Source organism: Bufo bufo, chromosome 3, assembly GCF_905171765.1.
Source record: "Bufo bufo chromosome 3, aBufBuf1.1, whole genome shotgun sequence".
Classification (NCBI taxonomy): Eukaryota; Metazoa; Chordata; class Amphibia; order Anura; family Bufonidae; genus Bufo; species Bufo bufo.
The window spans coordinates 411,874,774-411,900,807 of NC_053391.1; the positions used below are offsets into that span (position 1 = coordinate 411,874,774).

Genomic DNA, 26,034 nt, shown 5'->3' on the forward strand with positions numbered 1-26,034 from the left:
ATCAAGGATTTATGCCCTGCTAACACTATTTTCCACCAGCTTAGAATTCCCTAGTTTTCTAATGTTTGTGCACATTTCATAATGGTGCATGTGTTTCTGATCTGAACACACAATCTATGAATACAGAAAATATCAATTAAAGGGAACCAGTCATGGTGAAAATGGTATGCAATTTGCAGGCAGCATGCTCTAGAGCAGGAGGAGCTGAGCAGATTGATAAATAGGTTTGTGGAAAATATTCAGTAAATCTTGAATTCTATTTATTTAATGAGGCCCTTTCATGGTTTTATATTAATTGAGATAAATTCCTTTACTGGTGCTGCCACCCTGCCTGTTTTTTTTTTTTGTCTTTTTTTTATTATCGCTCCTACGCCCCGCTGTGCCCCCCTGTAGTTTTCCCCACTCATTATTTTAATACTGAGCATTGGAACAGGGAGGGGGAGACGCCAGGGTTTCTCAATAGGCGTCTCCTTCTCCCTGGCTCTGCTGCGATCCAATCACAGCGGAGAGTGTCACAGCCAGGGAGAAAAAAAAAGCTCAACTTCTCCCTGGCTGTGATGCTCTCCTTTGTGATTGGATCACGGCACAGCCAGGGAGAAGAAGACACCTATTGAGACACCCTGGAGTCTCCTCCTCCCTGTACCGATGCTCAGTATTAGAATACTGAACCCGAAAAATACAGGGGGGCACAGGAGCGATATTTAAAAAAAACAGGAAGGGTGGCAGCATCAGCGGAGGGTACCCCACAAGTAAAGGTATTTATCTCAATTAATATAAAACCATGAAAGGTCCTCTTTAAATCTCTGCTCTTTTTATACTTAGGAGTCCAATGGGTTGTCCTTCTTAGTGACTGGCGGCTATCTCTGTATGCGCAGTCAAGTAAATAGGACTGCCCATGGGACTGCTAAGTATAGAAACGGTACAGATTAAAATAAAATTCAAGTTATACTGAATCTTTTTCCTTAAATCTCTGTTTCAATCTGCTCCGCTCTGCTCCTCCTGCTTTATAATGTGCTGTCCACACATAGGACTGTATGTACAACATGACAAGTTCCCTTAAAGAGGTTTTCCTGCAGTTCAATATTGATGTTATATACTTGGGGTGCGCCATCAATATCTAATAGGTGGGAGTCCAACACCCTGCACCCTTGGTAATCAACTATTTGAAGAGGCCGCTGCAATCTGGAAAGGGCTGATGTTACCTGACAGCACACCAAGCACAGTGCCCTACATTGTATAATGACTGTTCTTAATATTGCAGCCCAGGCCCATTCACTTGAGCGCTGTGGCTTATTCAAACTGCTGGCTGGCGTGTATGTCTGCTGTCCGACCCCCAGATATTGATGACCTTTCCCGATTCTAAACCATCAATATGGAACTTCGGGAAAACCATTTTAATGAAACCTATCATGATATACAGTACAGACCAAAAGTTTGGACACACCTTCTCATTCAAAGAGTTTTCTTTATTTTCATGACTATGAAAATTGTAGATTCACACTGAAGGCATCAAAACTATGAATTAACACATGTGGAATTATATACATAACAAACAAGTGTGAAACAACTGAAAATATGTCATATTCTAGGTTCTTCAAAGTAGCCACCATTTGCTTTGATTACTGCTTTGCACACTCTTGGCATTCTCTTGATGAGCTTCAAGAGGTAGTCACCTGAAATGGTTTTCACTTCACAGGTGTGCCCTGTCAGGTTTAATAAGTGGGATTTCTTGCCTTATAAATGGGGTTGGGACCATCAGTTGCGTTGAGGAGAAGTCAGGTGGATACACAGCTGATAGTCCTACTGAATAGACTGTTAGAATTTGTATTATGGCAAGAAAAAAGCAGCTAAGTAAAGAAAAACGAGTGGCCATCATTACTTTAAGAAATGAAGGTCAATCAGTCAGCCGAAAAATTGGGAAAACTTTGAAAGTAAGGGCTATTTGACCATGAAGGAGAGTGATGGGGTGCTGCGCCAGATGGCCTGGCCTCCACAGTCACCGGACCTGAACCCAATCAAGATGGTTTGGGGTGAGCTGGACCGCAGAGTGAAGGCAAAAGGGCCAACAAGTGCTAAGCATCTCTGGGAACTCCTTCAAGACTGTTGGAAGACCATTTCAGGGGACTACCTCTTGAAGCTCATCAAGAGAATGCCAAGAGTGTGCAAAGCAGTAATCAAAGCAAAAGGTGGCTACTTTGAAGAACCTAGAATATGACATATTTTCAGTTGTTTCACACTTGTTTGTTATGTATATAATTCCACATGTGTTAATTCATAGTTTTGATGCCTTCATAGTCATGAAAATAAAGAAAACTCTTTGAATGAGAAGGTGTGTCCAAACTTTTGGTCTGTACTGTACTTGCAGTCCTATTGTGGACAGCATGTTACAGAGCAGGAGGAGCTGAGCAGATTGAAACCTAGATTTGTGGGAAAAGATTCAGTAAAACTTGAATTGTTTTTATTTAAATCACCATTGGGCAGTCCTTTTCACTTAGTGACAGGCTTCCCTATATGAGTGCCTACAGAGATAGCTGTTGATCACTAAGCATAGGTTATCAATATTCTACTCCCTGGAGACCCATTTAAAGGGGTTGTCCACTTTATTCATATAGATGACGTATCCACAGGATAGTCTATCAATTTGAGATTGGCGGGGGTCTGACACCCGGCACCCCCGCTAATCAGCTATTTGAAGAGGGGGTCATTTATTATACTGAAATACACCTACATTAGTCGTATTTCAGGTGCAGATGGCGGCGCAGCAGTTAGTTGCTGTGCTATTTGCGACTTTTCCCCCCTCACGCAAGGTCTAAAATTGTTGGCATGGCATGGGCGAGGAAGGGGAGGGACTGCTAGGCCCGTCTCATTCATCATTTTCTACGCCTGTTTTAGGTGTAGCAAATGGTCTAATGGTCTAAATGTAAGACAGCTTCCGAGCTTCAGAGAGGCCTGCACCTCTTCATAACTATGGCAGATTCTCCGCCAGCTATGGGGCTTTATTAAGACCGGCATCTAAAACGCCAGTCTTAATAAATGCACCCCATAGTTTTTGATGGGAAGGTTTATGTTTCTGCAAGCACCTGTATTGGGGTCCCCTATAGACTGGATATAGATATTTGGTTTTGTGTTTTATTTAGTAGTGTGATAAATGTAGATATGTTTCAGTGGCATTGATGCAAATGGAAACTAAAGTTTACAAGGATGCAATTTTTTTGCTGTAGAAAATGAACTGGTGTTTTTGCTGTAGAAAACAAACTGTGTGTGGCAGTCTTAAATGGTGATTCCCTGGGTGCTTTATGCATCATATCATGTGTTTTTTTGTCTGCTTTGGAACTACTTTTCTGAACATATTAGGGCTTTGCCTAAGCGACAATTGTAAGATGTGAAGGCTCTCTGTTGGAGTTTCCCCTCGTTAACATACAGTGGCTGCTGTTTTTTTCCATTTCTTCATTAGAGCCTACATGTCTCCAAATAGTAACCACTGCAGATTTAATTGAATAGAGCTGTAAATTCCTTTCATGAGTACATAATATTAATTAATAGGATTAGCAGTGCTATCTGAGTGATATTTTTGTCCCTCTTTGTTGTGTTAAATAATCTGATTAAACCATGCATTTCTTTTTTTCTTTCGTATAGATGGTCACAAGAACAAAGAAAATATTCGTAGGAGGATTATCAGCAAACACAGTAGTAGAAGATGTAAAGCAATACTTCGAGCAGTATGGCAAGGTAAGGGACTGCTTGGTGATCTCCCCGTATGTTTGATTTAAGAGCTTTCGTCAAAGAGAATGGACAGTTATAAAGTGGTGAAGACCCGTATATGATATTTCTTGTTTGTCTCTCCCATTAATAGTTGTGATCGGTAATTATTCTGAACATGTCCCTGTAGTTTTGTTCTGAGGTATTGCACATTCTTTTAAATTACTCTCTGTTCCAAGTTCAAACTGGAGCTGTCAGTATTAGCAGAATGGTTAGCCGACAATTTCTGCCCTGAAATTGGAATGGGCTGTTTGCAGCATTGTTTTATTTTGGCTGAGCTCGGCATCCTGAACAACGTATAGCACTCTTGGTTTATGAATAGTAGGCAGCATTGCATTTTGAATATGAAACCTCACAAAGAATGTGTAGAACTCTGAGATATTTTAAGAGACAGTTGTACCGAAAACAGTTCTGTAATGCCTTTAGAAACCAACTGACAAGATCTTGTCTGCGGTCTTCTTATAAGCTGTTTCAACCATGTGGTTATGTCATGTTGAACACATCCAGATGTATAGAGCTGAGCACTCTATTAATAAAAGGATTTAGTCTGTTTAGTAAGGTTTTTATTTTTTTAATGTCTTGAGACATCTGTAAATTTTAAGTACTTTGTCTGCTTTTTGAAGTCACTACTTCTTAGAAGGGGCCTTTGGCAGTAAGCGGGTTACAAACTGGCCTCTTACTAGGACCTAGTGACAAACAGTTATAATCTGTAGAAAGACTTGGCATTAAGTGCTGAATTTCTGAAGAGAGCGACACTCTTTTGTAACTGTTCTGCACTGGTCAAGAGATGAAGATCCTGACGAGAGAACCACCCATTACAGGGGTTGGCCACTTTCTAAAAGGATCTCTAAAATGTGGGGACTAGCATAGGAAACCACAAGCCTCCTCGGTTCTCACCACCCAGTTCTGTGTCTCCTGCTGCTCATGGATTACGTCTTTAAGCAGTGAACGCTGGCGACCACTACATCCATGGTAATTAACATGGTGGCAGTCACATGATTTAGTGATGGCTGCCCCAGATGCAATCTGTTCTTTGCTTACACTGAAGGCATTGAGCACATGCGCAGATAGAGGATAGTCCACAGTATGTGTCTTTGCATACACTGAATGCTTTCAGAGCAGGCAAAGTAGAGGATGCCTCCGGGGCAGCGGTCACATATGTAGATCATGTGACCATCGCCATCTTGATTGTGAAGGACGCTATGGCCACAGGTGTCCACTGTTTATAGGGGCAGTTGCAGTACGCAGCCCTGCAGGGTATTGCGATGTGAGGTCACGGTTAATAGGCATGCGAGGGTTACTCACAGTTTGTAGGGAGACCCTGGGCAAGCGTACAGCAGTGATGAAGAGGCTGGCACAGGAGACCTCTGGGGCACTCTCTGTATATAGGGACCAGGCCTGATGATGGGTGAGGTGCCCTGGATGTTGCAGATGTTTAATGTGCCTAGGGCAAAGTCCCTTTAAGGTTCGTGACGCCAGTGCCTGTAATGGTGGCACACCGATGGATAGAGGTAATAAGTGAGGAACACGCTGTTATGGTGAACCGAAACTTCCTTTACTGGAAAACGGTTAGCTTTATACAGTCTTTTGTAAGTTCCAGGTAATGCAGCAGTAATAAGCAGACTTTCACATCAATGGCAGGTACAATATTCTTTGCAAGATACTCAGAGGGTAAAAACAACACTTACAGACCAGGCTGCACTATTCCTCAGAACTCCTGGCTGTTTATATCCCAAGGCCCGTATGCCCTAATGCTGGCTTTATCCTTGGTAGCAAACTTCCTCAGGTATATATCCTTGCTTTGTGGGAATCCTTCTGCCCTTCAGCTCACTTGTCCAGCTGGAATACTGGCTCTGCTCTGCTTATGGGAACTTGGTTTCTCAGGAGGCAACTCTTCCCCTGGTAACTATCTTCTGAGCTAACTCTGGCTCAATAACCACAGGCTGGCTAGTCTGCACTTACTAGCCTCCTGGATTACACTACTTTTTCCTGTCTGGGCCTGACTATTTATATTAGGGGTTCCCTAGCTCCCTCTAATGTCTAGGAGGAGGAACTACACCCTAACAGGCCTGATACCCAGATAACACAGGGAAAATACACATAAAACAGCATATCAATTATAATGATCATATTAACCCTTGTGTAGTGCCCACATTTACCTAGTGGGACACTACAGTCACCTTCAGGGTGGGGCACTGAATCAGGGTGATGTGGTAAGAAATGAGGAGGCTTGGGGTTTTCTATGCTAGTGCCCATAAGCTCAAGGCATTTTAGGGATTATTTTAGAAAGTATCCATCCTCTTCAATTCAGAGTCCCTTGATAGGGTCCATAGAAATAGATGCCCTAAATCAGACAATTGCTTTAATTAATGTTTTTTTCTTCCAAAAACAGCAGCCATATATTTCTAATCCTAGAAAACCTCTTTAATAAAGTTTGGATCTATGATTTCTTGTATTCTATAGAATAATGAGTTATATTGAAAGTCTTGCTGTCATTGATACAGTAGGTTAAGAACATGGTGAATTAGCATCCTTACGTAAAGGATGACAGCCTGACTAAGTTAATTCGGTGTCTGTCCTCTCCTATAGACATTCTGCATATATGCCATGATATTGACTCATTATACAATTTTCCTTTCTTTTTTTTAATGTAAAAACATATAGTAGTGTTTTTGAGCAGATCAAAAAGGGGTTCAAGTAACGCAGTCCCTCAAATACAATGAAATTCTGTGTATGTGTGAAAGTTCATTGACTGTTGATAATGTGACCTCAGATGTAATTATTAGATAGTGCCATAACTCTCTTATCATACCTTTTCCCTTTCATCCTTCATGACGGCATACCATGAGATGACCCGCCACCAACCAGGTAGGGACAGGAAGTATAAAATAGACCCTCCTCCAGCATATCCTCAGTGTCTTCCTGTCCCTCCAGGTGGGAGATGGCTTAACACTCATGGCATTTGCTGTGGGTCCACTTCTGTGTAGGCAGGCAGAGGTGGGGAAAAGTCAACGAATGCCTTATTGCACATGAGGGGGCAGGCAGCACCAACCTCCTATATTGGAGTTGTATTGGTGCTGGAAAGTGGAAGTAAGTATCCTGCTCCTTACCTCCTTGCTTGCGCTGGCTTGGAGGGGCCATGTGCTGACCGGACACTTAGTTCCTCCGGTCTCAGAAAGACGCTCCTCATCCTAGCGCTTCCTCTGGTGCTTAGTGATGACGTCACAGGAAGTGCCGATGCGTTCCCCAGGGACTTCCGGTTTGCGTGACGGCCATAAGGGGCGGAGCTTAATTTGGCGCGGCAGATCAAGACAGAGGTCGTCCACTGATCTGAGGTCTGCAGGTAAGGAGAGATTTAAAAAGAGGAATGCAGAGCAACAAAATGTCGGATATAGCGACAGGACAGATGGAGATTTCTGGGGGTGCAGCTGCAGTAAGTCACATCCAGGGGGGGGGGGGGAAAGACTATGGAATTATACTACCTTACTAATGTCTTCCTCTCTTATTGTGTGTGTCTCTCTCTCTCTCTCTCTCTCCCTCTCTTTCATTTATGCCTGTAGAGTGAAAAAGAAGGGGTTAAAAAAACAATCCTCTCTTAATACTAAAGTGTGTGAGTTGTTTGACAAAACTGTCGGAAGGGTCCTAAAAAAGTTCCATCCATTAGAGATGAACTAAGGGATGTGATTAGAGAGGAGATGCGGTCAGTTTTTGCGGAACAGTCCACATCTAACCCTAACCCGACAATACATAAAACTAAGTGGGGTAAAAGTTACGAATCTGTTTCCTTAAACCCAGATCAGGATTCAGACTAAGACAGTGATGATTCCATTGATTCTTCAGGCTCAGACACAGAATTCAGAAGTTTTCTATTCTCTTCAGAAGATACAAACGAGTTGATAAAAGCAATTAGGACGACTATGGATCTGTCCGATGAAAAAATTCATAGGTCGGTTCAAGACAAAATGTACGGGGGGCTCGAGCACAGGAAAAAACAGGTCTTGTACATAAAAATATGAAATGATTAAAAGAGAATGGAAATCTCCTGATAGGAAAATTTTTATTTCCAGAACCATGAGACGTAGATTTCCCTTTAATGATGAGGATGAAACTCTGTTAACCTCTTGCCCTAAAGTCGATGTTTCCCTTTCAAAATTAGTTAAGGGATCCAATTCTCTTCCCTTTGAAGATATGGGATCATTAAAAGAACCTATGGATAAGAAAGTAGATTCTACGCAAAAAAAAAGTCTGGGAGGCTGCTACGGCCATATGTAAACCTAATTTAGCTGCAACTTCAGTTTCACAGTTTCTAAAAAAGTGGTTACAGCAGTTAGAAGTCCTACTTAAGGAAGGGAGACCTTACGATACCCTAGAGGATTCCTTTCCCCTTTTATTAAAAGCGGTAGACTTCTTATCTGATGCAACAGCGGAGTCAGTTAGGATAGCCGCCAGAACTTCTAGTCTATCAGTAGTAGCAAGGAGGGCCCTATGGTTAAAATCCTGGACGGGGGATGTTGCATCTAAAATAAAATTATGTAATTTGCCCTTTCATGGCAGTTTGATGTTCGGACAGGATTTGGAAACTATATTAGAGAAAGCAGCGGATTCAAAAAATCCTTTCCAAAAGAAACAAACAAAAGAAAATTTCCGTTTTCTAAGGCAAAGAAAAGGGGTCCATTTCAGTCTAAAAGAACAGATAGAGGAGGACAGTGGTCAAAAGGGAAAAATCAAAATATGGGAAGGAACAGAGGTTTCATGTTCACCCCCAAAAATATGGAAGCTTCTAAACAATGACGCCAAGATTCAAGTGGGGGAAGGCTATAATTTTAGCAGAAGGTCTAGATATTTCATTCAGTTTTTTTCCCCCAGAATTTTTTTTCAGGGTAACACCCATCCAAAGGACATCCCTCCTTCAGGAATATCTCGAGGAGGGTGTCCGGAATCTTCTGTCTCAAAGAGCCATTATTCCAGTACCCTATTCTCAACAAGAGAAGGGATACTACTCAACAGTGTTTTTGGTGAGAAAACCCAGTGGGAAGTTCCGGCTGATCCTAAATCTAAAAAAACTCATAAAATACGAAAGGTTCAAGATGGAAACCCTAAGGTCAACCATAAACTTATTGAAAAAATGTGATTTCTTAGCATCCATAGAACTAAGACGCATATTACCATGTACCAATATGCAAAGAAGCCCAGAGGTATCTGCGGTTTGCAGTATTTCTGGGGAAAAGGTTGTCACTTTCAATTTCAGGTTCTTCCCTTCGGGATCACCTCCGCACGAGAGTGTTAACGAAGGTGATGATAGAGGTCATGGCACATTTAAGAAGAAGAAATATCTTAATAATACCCTACTTAGACGACCTTCTTGTGGTAGGGAACTCAGAGAAAGATCTAGAGTTAAATATATCAAAAACATGTCAGATTCTGTCCCAATTAGGGTGGATCGTAAACTGGGAAAGTCAAAACTCTCCCCTTCACAAAGATTAGTTTTTTTTAGGCGTATGTCTAGACTTCATACTTCAAAAGACGTTTCTCCTGGCCGAGAAGGTATCAGAAACAATAAAAAGAGTATCAATATTCACAGAAATGGAAAGTTGTTCAGTCAGGGAAAGCATGAGACTGTTAGGCTCCCTAACATCGTGCATCCCTGTAGTGAAATGGGCCCAATTCCACACTCGCACTCTGCAGCAGTGGTTACTCGGATGTTGGAACAGAAGGCAAGAGGCCTTAGATCAAATAATTCCTATTCCTCCTTGGGTAAAAAACTCCCTCCAGTGGTGGTTAAACCCGGACCACCTAAGAGAAGGAGTAGAGTGGTTTCCCGATCAGATTCAGACAAACACCACCGACGCAAGTGGGGTTGGGGAGCTTACTGCCAAGGACTGTGGTCCATGGATCAGATGAGTCAATCCTCAAACCAGAGGGAACTCTGGGCAGTTTGGGAAGCATTAAAAGCTCTGTCTCAGGAGATAATAGGGAAGGATATACAAATAAGATCCGACAATACAATGGTAGTAGCCTACCTAAATCAGGGAGGAACAAGGAGCGAGAGTCTGGGCCAATTGGCAGAATTATTTTTCTCGTGGGCAGAAAATTACGTAAATTCCCTATCAGCAGTACATCTCAAGGGATCTTTAAATGTAAAAGCGGACTTCTTAAGTCGGGTTCCTCTAAAATCCACAGAGTGGAGTTTGGAGAAGCAGGTCTTTTCACAAATAACCTCAATGTGGGGGATTCCGCAAGTAGACCTTTTTGCCACAGCACAAAATACAAAACTCGAGAAGTTCTTCTCTTTAAATCCGTTTGACGGAAACACAGGGGGTAGATGCGCTAGCACAAAAGTGGGATTTCCGCCTAGCGTATGCATTTCCTCCCCTAGCGTTAATTCCCAGAGTATTGAGGAAGATCAGATAAGAAAGGGCTCATGTAATACTGATAGCCCCACTATGGCCAAAAAAAAATCATGGTTCCCGCTATTGAAAATTCTGTCATTAGTGAGTCCATGGATTCTTCCCTGGACAAAGAACCTACTAGTCCAAGGTCCAATCTGTCACCCCCGGGTAGAAAAGCTACACCTGGCTGCCTGGAATCTGAAAGGTTAACTTTAAAAGCCAAGGGTCTTTCAGATGATATAATAAATACAATGGCAGCTAGCAGGAAAGTGGTGACCTCAAAGATTTATTCCAGAGTCTGGTCAAAATTTTGTGCTTGGTGTTCTCAATCTAAAAATTCATGCCAGATTTTTTCCATTCAGACGGTATTAGGATTCTTAAAATCTGGTTTTGATAAAGGGTTACATCCTAACACTTTAAGGGTGCATGTATCAGCACTGAGCTCAGTCTTTGATATTAAAATCGCGGACCACCCTTGGATTATCAGGTTTTTGAAAGGAGCGGATAGATTGAAACCCTTTACTAGACCTTATGTCTCTCCTTGGGATCTTAATCTGGTCCTTTCAGGGTTAACGATAGCACCCTTTGAACCATTGTCAGATGTGTCCTTAAAATATATCAAACTAAAGGTCTTGTTTTAAGTGGCCTTCACATCAGCTCGCAGGATATGTGAGATCCAGGCACTGAAGATAGTGGAGCCGTTTCTCATGATATTTCCAGACAGAATGGTGTTTAGGTTGGATGCTTCCTTCCTACCTAAAGTGGTTACAAATTTTCATAGACAGGAGGAAATTGTGATTCCTTTCTTTTGTCCCAATCCAAAAACTGAAGGTGAAGAAAAATTTCACAAACTGGATGTGTGCAGAGCCATCTCAGTTTACTTGGAGACCACAAAGGTTTTCAGAAAATCAGACTATTTGTTTTTACAGTTCCAGGGAAAATTTAAAGGCCATAGAGCCACAAAAGACTCCTTAGCCAGATGGATTAAGTCGGCAATACTAGAAACTTACAATTATATGGGGGCTTCTCCACCAAAAAAATTTCAAAGCTCACTCCACAAGATCGATTTCCACTTCATAGGCAGAAAAGGCTAATGTTTCAATAGAACAGATCTGTAGGGCAGCAACATGGTCCAACCCTCACACCTTTATAAAACATTATAGGGTAGACATGCGGTCAAAGCAGGAGCTTTCCTTCGGTAGGGGAGTTTTAGAAGCCACCGTCCCTCCCTAGGATAATATTGATCTGATATATCTCATGGTATGCCGTCATGGAGGATGAAAGGGAAAAACCATATTACTTAGCGGTAATTTCCTTTTCATGAATCCTCCATGACGGCAGGGATTCTCCCCCCCCCCCCCCCCCCCAAAAAAAAAAAAAAACTGTTATAAAAAGTAGGTATTAGGTATGTGTGTGTGCAAAAAAAGAATATATATACATTATATATGACTTGGAAGAATAGATTCTCTAGGCTGTCGGTCCAGAAGACACTGAGGATATGCTGGAGGAGGGTCTATTTTATACTTCCTGTCCCTACCTGGTTGGAGGCGGGTCATCTCATGGTATGCCGTCATGGAGGATTCATGAAAAGGAAATTACCGGTACGTAATATGGTTTTCTGTAGATGTGTTCCTCCCAGTAAACCATGCCAGGTGCAAGTAGTAATGACCATTGGACTGTTAAAGAACATTGTCAGTGGTCACACTGAAGGACAGTGGGGTCAGCCTAAACTAGCAGCTTTGTCAAATAATAGAGTCTTCAACTGCACAGAAAATGAAGTTACGTTTGGCTTAAATAGTAATGTCCCTCTAAAACTGATGGCAGTAGTAGTATATATTGCATGTCATATTTTTCTTATGTCACAGCTAACCCATATCATTATCTGGTAAGAAATAGCTGCTTAAAGTATAACTTTCATTTTTTATTTTATTTGCTAGTTTATTAGAGCTAGGCATGTATACCTGAGTTAGTCTATCAATGATTGTCAAAAGATCTGAAATTATCTTATAAAAACAGCTTTCATTAATGTCCTCTGTCCCTTTCCACTGCTCCCTTTAAAGACAGTTGCTAAGGCTTGTCTGTCTCCGGCTAAGAAGACAGGAAGACGGAGGGGCGGTCCTTCACACTGCATAGCTGCATTAGGCTTCAGAGTGAGGAGGCGTGTCTCTTAGTAATCCAATCTGATTGGCTGGCAGGGAGCTGCAGGCTACAGCAAGTGTGTATGGGGAGTGAGGGAAAGCAGTTTTGGCCTCAGAACACTGGCAGAGGAGCCATCTTGAGAAGATCCTCATATTGTAAATGTTTAAACAGCCGTAACTAAGGGTAAAACAAGGAAAACTGTGGTATGTGAAGAAACTAAAGATTGCTTTATGCATAATGCTGCTGCAACAGTAACATATGCTAAAAAAATTTTTTTTTATGAAAACATGACGGTTAATCTGGCACCCATTATTATGTTATTTCAAATGTTTTAAACTTTCCAACTTAACTGATCTTAAATGCATCAAATTCCCCACTAGAAGTTCCATGCATGTTGACCCACCAGAATACCAGAGGATCCTCTAGTGGTCCAAAACTCCAAACCAGTATTGGCCTCCTAATACAACAGTGCCCTAAATGTCCAGCAGAAGACACTCCTATTTAGAACTAACTTTGGATCCAGTCAGTTACTACTTTACCAGGCTCCCTTTCTTAGTGGTTGATTCACAAATAACCTATGCGTCCTAACTGATATGTCCAGGATGTAATCTATTTGCTGAGCTGAGCCCACAGTTGGACTACAGAAGATGGGAAAATTTGATCAGTATAGTTTGCTGTCATGTGTAGCTGGAGCTGGAACCACAGGTCCATGTACCTTGTTAATAAAAGAAGTGTTAACTCTTTGCGGTTTGTTAATGGAAGTGCATTTTTTAGGCAATAAATAATTCCTTCCTTCATCGGCAATCAGCATGGACCTGCAGCTCATAGCTGCATCGGGTACGCGTTACAGATTTACAATAGCTGCTGTATTTTGTATCTTTTTTCCTTGTTTTTAAAGCCGGTAACAGGTGCAGTAACCAGCTGGAAATGCAAATGCTGCAGCCAGATGAGTAAGATGCAATAATACCCCACTACATTGTAGTTCATCAGTGGGGGCAACTGGAATGGCATGCGGCATTGTTGTAGATGATTATTTGTCAGACAGGACTTAAATGCAGCTGTAGAAGAAATGTTCTCCAATTGTCACAAATGGATGGCAAGGGCAGCTAAAGGAAAATTTTTAATAGAAAACATGAGATGCAATGAACTTGTCTAGTGGGAACAGGAAAGAGCTGATACGCAGGTCATACAGAGAAGCACATATGGTTTCACTAAGTGTGCCGTGGTGCTGCAGGCAATGTGGATGTGACTTTAAAGCAGTCATTTCTTCTGAAAAATTTCATTTATGTAATGTAAAAGAAATTGCATGTCAAAAGTTCATTAGACCTTATTATTGTTTACCTTTTGTCAAACCAACCGTATTAGCCAACGTGCCCAATTAGGGTCTCCACTTTGATAAAAGGGAAATCTAACCTGGGACAGTGGGTTATGACACCACAATACACAGAATGTAAACCATAATCTATATAGCAGAGTTAGCCACGTTAAACTAGAAATCTAGAAGATAAATTGTTGTTTTACATACAATTCTCGTTACAGGACCACCATACATTACTGACTACAGGACCTCAATACACTACTGGCTACATGACCCCCATATAGTACTGGTTACAGGACCCCCAGACATCTGGCCACCCTAATTGCGACTGAGAAGGATGCCTTGCTTTAGGCTGGACAGTCTGGCTTCCTGGTTCTGTTATTTTAGGATATCGGAGAAATACTACACCCACCATACCCAAGCTGTTGTAGTTCTCTTCTCTGATAGCCTACTATAACTCCCAGCATCTACAGACTGTTATAGTAAGACACATCAGAGGAGACAACTACAATACCTAGCATATCCATGGTTCTTTAGAAGAAGGGGATGAAACACTGAACCCATAACTTTAACTGTTTCTCCTTCTCCACACAAAGCTCCGTTTCTCATATCACATATCATCCCAGGTCCTTCCCCTCCTCCTCTTCTCCTCTCCACTGCTGATCTCTGTCCCCTCCTGCACTGATCACACGATGGTGACCTCATCACATGTCCTTCTGCTCTTTCAGTGGAGCAGATACAGAGCAGGTCCCTGTCAGTAGTCACTACTCTTCTTTCTTCAGTCAGTCTGTGGCTACAGCCTGCGCTCAGACAGTGTAAAACTGCTGTCTCAGTGGACTGTGTTACAGAAAAGGTGAACTCCCAGGCGGCCATCCAGGCCTTGCGCCATTCGGAGAACCGGGAGCCTGGAAGCCATACTGTCCGGCCTAAAGCTGAACATCTGGCCAGCCTATGGTCAATACATGTGACAGAGTAGCAAAGGGCATGCTACGTTTTCTGTACATATGAAGCAACATAAGATTATTTTCCACATAAGACTTCTATACCTCAGATTTATGAACTAAATAATCAGTGTATAAGTCTTGACAACATCTATTGTGTAGATACATGGCCATGTAGATGTCATGGAACATGTGAAGGTTCCCGTATCCTGCTGCGTTGAGTTACAGTGCCACTAGGTTAAACCTCCAGGATAATAAAAGGTCGCCCAGTCAGAGCAAGGAAGTGAGACTGCAATCAGTACAAAGAGCTTAGGCATTCGAGATCAACACTTCACCCGCTTCGTCTTGTCTCCTCTGCTCATTGGATTTCACCACCCTTAGCACTTCACGATCACAGCTCTATTTTAGGACTCTTTGCAATATGCTAAACAGCAGCTTACCAACGCAGCACATTTATTCTCCTATATATGTTCTCTTTGTATTGTTGTGCCTGTATCATCTCTTCTTGTCATAAATATGTTTTGTATGTAGGATAAGTATGGCAATGATTAATGTGCGCAATTTTACAAAGTGTACATGCAGATCCTATACATATCATAGTATTGTGGATCCATATTGCGTAAACTGAATTTCGTTCTTCAGCGCTGAGGCTAAAAATGTGATTTTTATTTTTTTTCTTTTTGCATACTATTACAAAATATTTCACTTTAAAGGGGTTATCCTAGAAATTTGAAGTGAATCTGTCACCACATATACCTCCAATGAAACCTCCCTCTATAGATGTGTGTTTCTCGGCTGATTTCAGTACACTTTGTGCCATCTTGATCCATGGCCCCTGTTCAGAGAAATTACCCATTAAAGTTTCTTTCGTGCTATTTGATGTTTGGACAGAACTAAATGTTATGTAGTTAAACAGCGAGCAAATCACTGGTGAGACTCTCTCCCCTATACAATAAAATATTGGAGTACACTATGTATAAAATTCTTCATTTTTGAAAATGTTAGCATTCATATTCATTCCTGAACCATCAAAAGGAAATGATGTAGGAAGTGATCTACAGCTTCTGGATTTTTTACCTAGTCCTCTGGAGTGTCAGACATTTTAAGGCAATGAATACTATACATATCTGCCGTTGCATATTTCATGTTGTTTATTCTTTAACCTTCAGAAATAGGTTTGGTTCCACACATGGCCAGAAACTGCTGCGTAGTTTGGATTAATCGGCTTTGTTTTGCTCTGTTCATTTCTCGAGACTCTTAGAAGGAGTAGGCTTCAGTCCTAGAGCTCCAGGTTATCTGGTAGAAGGACAGAGTGGATTGCACTGCTGATATTCTGTCATCCTTGTGCTGGGAGCGGATGGCAGACATGCTCGCTGTTGTGTGTTTTTCCCAATGTAACATGGCACTTTGTTTGCTTCAAGTACTCTAACCTATTTAGTCCTAGGACATTATTTAGAATCTTGAGACTGTGTCGTAGCATTCAAATGTGTGTGCTTTCTTGCTGCTTCCTCAATTGTTCCAAAAAGTCCCATATTGTGGAAGTAGTTTTCCTTAGCAACAAGTGCAAAAGAAAGGACGAGGTTGTCCCGTAATATATCGATTACGCTTCTTTCAACTCTAGATGATGGTTCCTCAGACCTGTAAACTTTAATGTATGGTTAAGATATGCATGGTAAATTGGGGGACGTGTTGTCAAGCATGAATCCCAGTATAATAAGACCGTGTAGGCCGCCGATAAGCATTACTAAGCAGTTCTCATCTCCGGTTGTTCTTGGTAGGGGAGGGGGGACTATTTAGTCTTGAGTCATTTTGCACACTCTCCACCCAAAGTTCAATGTAAGCGCAGTTTAGGACATTTTTTTGTAGTGTAACAGTGAAAAAGATGAAGTAGTCCTCACCTTTCAGGCTTGCAATCACACTTCACATGGTGAACTGTGTAATTAGTTTGGAAGACTTATGCTTAGTCATTGGTTTATCCTAATCGGCTTTGGCTTTTCCCAACAACAAAGTGAGCTTATTTTGCTAAGCTGAAACAACTCTGCTCCCTTTGTTCCTGCCTTTTATTGTTTCATTCCTTTCATTCTGTTTTTCTGCCAAAGTTTTGTTTCATTAGGCCTACAAGTCATTTCCAATCCAGTGGGCTGTTACAATCAGGCCTTTATAACTGTGCTGTCCTGGTTCCCATGTGACTACTGGGTCCATGCCAAACCTTGTTGTCAGACATGACAGTTTAACTCCTTCAAGTGTAGGAACACATATCTAATCATGTGCTCCCTTACTGGAAAGCATGCCAAATATACAGTAGAGGGTTAAGAAACTTGTGTATGTGAACTGTATATAAGGAGAGATATACCAAAACTGGTGTAAAGGAAAACTGGCTTGGTTGCTATAGATAACTAAGCCAGTTTTCCTTTACTCCAGTTTTGATAACTTACCCCTATGTAAGCCAGTAGGGCTGCAACATCTATGTCAGATATGTTTTCGGAGAGATAATGAATCCTGATTGGTTGTCATAACCTTCCTAAAGTCTGTTGAGACACAGTGATATTTCCACCCAGTCTGTTTTGACAACTGACATCATCCGGACTGAACCCTGACCCGTTCATTTCAATGGGTATGTGCACATGAGCACTGTTTTTCACTGACACTCTGTCCATTTAAGAAAAATGACAGCATGTTTTCTTCATCCATTTTTCATGCTGAACTAGTCTATTCATGTCGATGGGACAGTGAAAAAACGGAGAGCACTCAGATAGTATCCGTGTGTGGTCCGTTTTTCACTGTTGGTAACTAGGAGATGCTGTGTGTTATTCTTTGGAGGGTTTTTGCATGCGCATGAAAAATGGATGACTAAAGGATGCAATCCAGATGAAAAAATGTAAACGGTGAACGCAATCATCAACAAAACTGATTCAACTTGCATGCAAAAGAATTTCACTGAACAAACTGACTCGTTTCATATCGCTTGTGTGATAGAGGCCTTAAGGGGCAGCCCCCCTGACTTGAGCATCGGAGCAGTGCATGCTCCGATGCTCTCCTTTGTCCTGCGCTAGATCGCGCAGGGCAAGGGCTCTTTTGTTTATAATAACACACTGCCGGGCAGAAGCTTCCGCCCGGCAGTGTGTTCGGTGACGTCACTGGCTCTGATGGGCGGGCTTTAGCACTGCCCTAGCCGTTTTACTGGCTAGGGCAGCGCTAAAGCCCACCCATCAGTTCCGGTGATATCACCGGGCTCACTGAGCAGCCGGAAGAAGAGGCTTCGCTCGCCTGCAAGAGACCCGGTACGTCACAGAGTATAAGAAAACAGTCAGTTCGGGCTAAGAATTTCCTATATGAAAATGGGGCTTCATAAATATGTGGCAAATGTAGGACATGCATGTATGTAATATGTATGTCATTCTAGTACTATTACACCATTGTCCCCAATCGCGGACAACCCCTTTAATGGTTGGGTGTTTTTTTGTTTTTTTCTTCTTAAAGGGAATCTGTCACCAGTGCAAAATGCTAGATCGCTTTCTTTAATTGACTCAGCTGTTTTGCCAAAAATCTTGTATTGAACAGCTCCAGCACATTCTGAATAGTCCCCATATTCATGAGCTCCTGGCTCTTCTCGCCCACCTGCTGCTAATTCATGTGGAAAAACCTGTCAATCAGAGGCAGGTGGGCGGGGAATATGAGGACTCATTGGCATGCGTTGGTGCTGTTCGGATTTAAAAGTGAGGGCAGCAGAAAACTCCTGACATATTCCCTTTAAAGGGGTTATCCCATCTTAGACAATGGGGGCATATCGCTAGGATATGCTCCCATTGTCTGATAGGTGCGGGTCCCACCTCTGGGACCCGCACCTACAAGGAGAACGAAGCCGAGAAAGTTGAGGAGGGCGCACTTCGCATGCGCAGCCGCCCTCCATTTATTTCTATGGAGCTGCCGAAAAGAGCCGACACTGGCTCTGCTATTTCCATTGGCCCCATAGAAATTAATGGGAGCGATAGCCACGCATGTGCGGTGCGCTCCCATTCACTTCACTGGGAGAGGCAGGGAGCTGTGTCTGGTGGTGGAGGGACCCTGGGAAGCCCTAGTCCTCCGGCCACAACTCTCCCTGGCTCCGTTCTCCTTGTAGGTGCGGGTCCCAGATGTGGGACCCACACCTATCAAACAATGGGAGCATACCCTAGCGATATGCCCCCATTGTCTAAGATGGGATAACCCCTTTAAGAGTCAGACCACCAGCAAAGAGACAGACCGCCAGCAGACATTCTGTTCAAATAATTTATCAGCCATGTTAATTGTTTTGGCTCTTAGGGCTAGTGGGCAATGGATGGGTTATCTGCTATCTTGATTCCTTCTTCCCCTCGGATATAGTTCCTCTAATGCAGCCTACTTTTCCCATTACACATCTGGCTTTGTAAAAACTGAGGAGGAGGAGCCTTCTCAAACTGCACTGTCTAATAGCCCCATACACACTAGTGTATTGTTGGCCGAACTCACCGGGAACGGCAAATTTAGCCAACAGTCTAATGTGTGTGGGGAACTTCAGATTCTCCTCTGACAGATGAAGTCGGGGGAGAGAAGAATTGGTTGAAATTAATATTTTCATCCAGTACTTTTGTACCCCTGGGAAATAAGCTTGAGGTGTCTGGCATCTTTCTCTGCTCTCCCCATAGTATACATATACACGTTCAGCCGGGGAGAGAGTTCTACACAGTAGAACAAGCTGTGGACTGGTAGTCAGACTGGTAGCATATGACTCAGCTGCCAATAATAAAAAGGTATAAATTTATGGATGCAACCGAACTTTAATGAAATAGGTCATACCTCTAGAACAGGGGTCAGCAACCTTCAGCACTCAGCTGCTGTGAAGCTACAACTCTCAGCATGCACACTTACTTGGCTGTTCTTGTAACTCCCATAGAAGTGAAAGGAGGATTCTTGGAGTTGTAGTTTCAGAACAGCTGGAATGCCAGAGGTTGTTGATCCCTGTGCTAGAAGTTTGCTGGTCAGTAAGCGTTATACACCCTAAAAAATGCCAGAGAGCTCTTTTAAGTAATATACGCAAGGGTTACAAAGACTAGGAAGGGAAGATCTGACTGATGAACAATTCACAGTTAAGATGAAGTAACAGACTGATAGCTTGTTGTATAATTTGTTGACATGGGCTTATACATGGTAATTATATCTGCGTTCTCACCAGGCATGTTGGATCTTGGCAATAATTATTCTATGGACAGTCATTTGATTGGAAGGAAAATGCATGAAGAGAAATTTCATCTGTAGACACAATTATATACATAAGTATCAACAAGTTGCCTTCAGATAAATGTCTCCTGTGAGATTATCATAATCAATCCTAGAAATGTGGTCTGGTTAAACCAGCGTAGGTTGCGTTTTAAAAAGTACAAAAGATCTTCTCGCCCTTGGCGCCCCTAGATTCACTTTCTGATGATGTAGCTGGCTCATTAGAGTAGTTTAGCATGAGAATGGAGGCCTTTTGCTTCGTGAGGGTTCATTTCATCGGCATTTGGAACGGGAGCATGGAATGGAGTCTGAAGGGCCAGTGCCAGTAGGTGCAAGGAGTCATGGTGGTGTGTGACTGAAAGCCCAGTTCATCTAGTCTTGGCACAGGACTGCAGCTGAATTGTTTCATCTGCACAGGCATTGATATGTAGATTTCAGCTTTTCAACCAGTGGTTGCTGCATGAGCTGGGAAGAAGGGGGAAAAAAAGGATAACATTTCACTATTCACTAGCAGATTTGTTAACCCGTAACACCACAGGCACATTAGGCATATGGAAGCCTCTCTGTTTTATATAGAAATCTTATTAGCCAGTCATATTTTATTACACATATGTGCATCAGACAACCTTTATCATTTAGAGAAATTAATATAAGGTGTGTACCTGACATGCAGGTCAGGAGCTCGATACTAGAAGTGATGGGGGAAAAAAAGTGGCAAGTTTTTTTGTTATTTTATGCCATTTACTGCTGTCCGCAAATTGTATTTAAAGGGGTTATCCTACCCCTGAAATGTCCCCCATATGCTTGGGTCTCTCACACAGGTTGTACTTGCCTCACTCCCCGACACCCACGTCGCTCCTGGTCCCCACACGGCCGCCGCTGCATCTCCCTGTTACGCGGATGAAAACATCCGGCATCGGGGGTGGGGGGGAGAGAACCAATGGTGGCGGGAACAAGCCTCCCTAGAATCGCGGGTGACACTAGCCGCCTTGCCACTGTACAAAGATTGACATATGCTTCATAATCGTCAGCCCATCATGTAATTATTCCAATGTTGGAAAATCGATTTCGGGCCCTCAGTTTATATCCTGTTTCTGAGAGGTTTCAGCTCTAATTCAAATTATTTCAGTATGAAAGTAATATTCAGTCATACACACATTAATATGAAAACACACGTCTTGAATTCTATGAATATCTTTGTTGGAACTTTTAATTACATTTACATTTCCTCAATGATCACATCACTGGTAGAATTATTTCTAGCTGCTTATTTTGTGCCTTGTGTACATTCCTGAAACACACAAAAGTCATTTGGAAGGTTCTTTGCAGATAACAAAGTACAAAAAAACTGCAATAGTCAAACTGGATGAAAAAGTAAAGGTGATAAAGTCTGTAGCTAATATATTAATTACCATGCTATAAAGCAGGGATAGAACTATTGAAAATGAAGACTTGGTGTGATGGCGGTTATCCCTTATATCTGACCCTATTGTCATACTCTCTGGGGCTGTTTGGTATGGTTTAATGCAGGTGACGCTGTGTCCATCTAAATTTACCAAACTTACAATGCCCTTTCCAGGGTCAGATGAAAATGGAAAAACAAGGCTACTTTCTTCCAGCTCCCACATCACTTTTGTTAAATTTCACTTAAACGGTATTAAGATACAGAAACGGACCTTGGACAAGATATGTGCTGTATAGTTTGTTTCATTGCTGTCGGGACAAGCTGAAAATCTAATGTGTATTGGGAGCTCCCGACAGATGGTGTTTTTTTTTTTTACTCCTTCCTTTAGTTATCCTGGGAAATAAGCTGTCATCAGAGGCGTCTGACAGTGACTTTCTCCCCTTTACCAATTTAAACCACATACAAACTTGGACAAATCTAGCATTTATGCGTATTGGGCAATTGGGAGCTATTGAAGGTATATGGTCATCTTTACTTTTACATTTATTTATTTTATGGACTTATATTGCGCTGCGCACATATTCTGCAGCACTTTACAGACATTATCATCACTTGCTGTCCCCAATGGGGCTCACAATCTAAGTTCCCTATCAGTATGTCTTTGGAGTGTGGGAGGAAACTTGAGTACCCAGAGGAAACCCACACAAACACGGGGAGAAGATACAAACTCCATGCAGATGTTGTCCTTGGTCGGATTCAAACCTTGGACCCCAGTGCTGCAAGGCTCAATATGTTCCTTCCATGTCATAAAGACAGATAAAACCACTTCCTAATACAGTGATACCAACAACCATTTTAGGATAACCATAGACAAACTTGCATTTTTGGTTTATTAGTCTGCCTGTAGTCGTGGTGTTCTAGATTTGTGTGTTGTGTATTAGGTATTGCAACTTTGACCTGAGGGTATTGTGTGTGTTTTTCCCATTACTGTGTCCACTAATGTACAAAATCCTTATTCACGCTGTATACACAGTTACTAACCAAAGGCAATAGGGCATAGTCCTTTAGAGGTCCACTGTAATTATTCGCCATGTATATGAGCACAAGGGTGCAAAACTTCTAGAAGAGTGTACTGTGCGATGTATGTGGCACTTATTTTTAGGTGGACTCTATAAACAACCAAAGTTGGATCAAGCACCATCTTGTAGAAGTATATGAAAGACAACAGAACGCGTGATGTCTGTTGAAGTTCCCTGTGGCCACATTTGAACATGTCCTTGTGTATGAGCCCTTAGTATGTGAAGTCTAATCATCGGCATAGCTACGATCTACCTTCCAAGAGCAGCTTACCTTGACTTGCTCAGCACGTCCTCACAAATAGAAATGCGCAGGTTATATTCAAGGGTCATTTTTTTATTTTTTTATTGTCCCCCCGCTGAATAATAATAAATGGGGGAAGAAAGTAAAAAGGGCACAGGAGTATTTAATTTCTCCGACAGCAGGTGCTTGCCTACCATCTGAGAATGGCTGCCAACATCTGGTGCAGTTGCCTCAGAAAACGCAGTAACAAGACGGCCCGCAGTTCAAACGGCGAGCGCGCATCGCCTCTTTAATGATAACAAGCTGTTGGCTTTCCTTTGGAGATGAATTCCTCTCGCAGATGTTTGTCTACTTTTGGCAATCTTATCACTGTAGCTTTGGTGATTATGCTCAACTGGAGACTATTACTGTAAAAGAAGTTTGAACTGCTTCCATTTTCTCACCCCCCCCTTCTCTATCCCGCATCCAAGATATAATTTATAGCAACAGCTATAATGTTAGTGCTACTATTTTGAGGCTGTTTTATTTCTTTATGACCAGGGAATGCTCGTTTACAGCAATAATGACATTCAGACCTAGCGAATGTGTATTTCAGCTTGCAGCATCGTACTCTCGTTCCTGTCTTCTGCCACGGAGCGCACTGATAGAATTGCTCTGACATTCCGGTATGGCTTCGCACAAGTATATTCGAGGTCAATAAAGTGCGGTTTCATGGAGCTCGGATTTTTAATGTTTGCATTATACGAGGCGATTGCTTTTCCATAAGTTGCTTCCCAGGTCTATTTATAACATTGGAAACAACAGGCGTCTGCTATGAGTAACTGACTCTGCTTGGGTGATGAAGAGGGTTCATACTTTTACTGTCATAACCAATAATGCACGAGCAGAAGACAAACTGATAGGATTGAAAGATTTACTGTGATGTGGCTCAGTGGAAATGCTATTAGGCCTTTTGGCTCACTTGACAACTTTATCATTTAATCGTGAAGGGTTGCTTGTTTTGCTGCTTTCATCCTTGTCTTGAAATGCTGTAGAGCACGGTGTCGTCATCCAGCGTAAGATCTGGTCCCTCTCTGTTCTGCTAACTTGCGATTGCCTAGGTTGAGACAAGTGACAAATCACATGTCCCTTTCTTCATTGTTGCCTGGCTGAGTTATGTTGGGCCACCTTAGAACCTGGAAAATGTTGATAGTTGACACATAAAAGCTGCTGTTCTTTACACATTTATTTGTGGAAGTGATGACTCAGCGCTGAATAAAGTGATTGTCAGCGTGGCCTGCATCTTGTCATACAGTCTACGGCAAATGTAAGAAGCCTGTAGTGCCTTTGTTACAATATTAATTACATATGTAATTTTACTGGAACATTATCTCATTTACTCAGATTTATGGGTTTTGATTTAAATGAATGATTTCATTCTTGGAAATGAGGTTGCTCGGGAGAGCTACATACTTCTATGTAGGATGCTTCTGTGGACCTCCCATTATATGTCCTTGCATTGACAGGTAATAGCGCCAGTAAGCATCATGTGCTTACAGTATGGTCTAAGCAGCACACCCAATCAAGCAGTACAAAACTTGTCACTGTTTTATTAATCCCAAATTGGACTTAAAGAACAAATGGGAAATGGCAACAGAATCCATAGAAGAAAGTTCACCCGTATTAAACCAACAATAGCAGTCTTGGTAATGTCATCTGTCCCCTATGTTCACTGAGCAAACAATGTAAATGATCAGGTCTTTGTGTGACTGTATTAAAGGGAATGTGTCACCAATTTTTTCCCCCCCACCAGTTAAAACCAAATAGTAACACTATTTTCTGATCATGATTATGGGGGCGGCCATCTTGCCTGAGCTGTTCTTAACAGCATTGAAAAAACTGCTTAACGGTAGCCCCATAGGAGAGTTTTCTGGGCATGCTTTGTGCCCTGTGCAGAGGTCACTGTACAAGGAAAGAATAGATAAGATTTGACAATCACCTATTGTAAATGATGGATCCTGTCTTTTCTGTCATTCTAATCCTGCCGGTAATGATATCATCTCTGTGTATAGATAAGCAGATAACTGCAGTAGAGTGATCTGTACAGACCAAGAAGTGGTGCCTATTATTAATAATAATAATAAATAATAATAATAATAATAATAATAATAATATTATTTGCCAGTTGGTAAACTGCAGGATTTTATGTTGCTTGTTTAATTATAAAAATTGACATGGGAAATTAAAAATAACATCATCAAAAATTCTTTGAAAATATGTTCAACATAAAAATGTGATTTAAAGGGAACCTGTCACCATGTTCTGACATATAAAACCAAATGTACCTTAATGCTTGTTTACCCTGATAGTTCCCAGCAATCGATCCATAATCTAATCAGGACTAACCTGTCCTATTTTATCGCCGTATAATGCTTTCCCTCCGTTATGCTCATTGGCATAAATAATTCCTTCCCCTCACACCATCATAGCCTATTTCCCTCCCCCTAGACTTTGATTGGCAGCCAATTTCTGCCCTCACTGCTTGTAATCTCGTCCGAAATCACGCACATGCACACTTGCCCTTTTTATGAAAGACCAATCAGCTAGCTTAGTGTATGTCCCCTCCCCCTCACCCACTACGTGCGGAAGTAAATACGGAGTGCACCATGTACATCACGTGGTAGCGTTGCGATACTTACGCAACGTAGTTCTGCCCGAAATGAATACTGCGCATGCGCAAGATTTTATCTATAGGTGCGTTTTTTAGGCTGAGCTGAGGCGCTTGACTCAGAGAAAATAGGACTCTTCTCTGGTCAAGCATGTAAGATATGACTCTTTTTTCTGCTAATTAGCATAAAAGGGGGGGAAACGTTATAGGGCGATAAAATAGGACAGGTTAGTTCTGAGAAGATTATGGATCGATCGTTGGGAACTATCGGGGTAAACAAGCATTAAGGTACATTTGGTTTTATGTCAGAACATGGTGACGGGTTCCCTTTAAACAAGGTCATTTTTTAATTACACATTCCCTTTAAGTTCTATATTGTAGACAATCACTGTAGAGCCAGCTAATCTTCACTAGGAATCACTTTGAGTTTTTAGCATGGCCTGGCCCACTAAAGACCTTGGATTTGGGTTTCGTCCCTTTCATGGAACTTAACAGAATATAACTAAAAGGGCAAGTAGCACACTTCTAGGTGTATTGACCAGCTGGCGCCTCAGTCATCAGCTCTGCTTGTAGTACATCCAATACTTTAGAAAAACCACCATTGAGAACTTTTTATATAAAGGGGTTGTCTGGGATTAGAAAAACATAGCTGCTTTCTTCTAGAAATTGATCCACACCTGTCCATGGGTTATGTGAATGGGGCTTTGCTTTAGTACCACAAACAACCTGTGGATGGGTGGGATGCCATGTTTTTCTAACTTTGGACAACAGGGGTTTCTCACCTAAATAATTTATCACCCATCCACAGGATAGATAATAAATGTGTAATGGTTGGGACCATTACCAATCAGTATAAGAAGTGTCCCGAGCACCTATTCTGG

At 41.9% G+C, this 26,034-nt stretch overlaps 1 protein-coding gene across 3 annotated transcripts in view; it reads left to right on the top strand.

Moving 5' to 3' along the window:
• The window catches only part of MSI2 (musashi RNA binding protein 2), a 691,995-nt gene that overhangs the window by 185,463 nt on the left and 480,498 nt on the right, over nt 1-26,034 (top strand). For all 3 annotated transcript variants that reach the window (XM_040424888.1, XM_040424889.1, XM_040424890.1), the window contains exon 6: nt 3,637-3,729. In XM_040424888.1, coding sequence (XP_040280822.1) covers nt 3,637-3,729 — 93 coding nt within the window. The remainder of the gene's footprint in view (nt 1-3,636; nt 3,730-26,034) is intronic.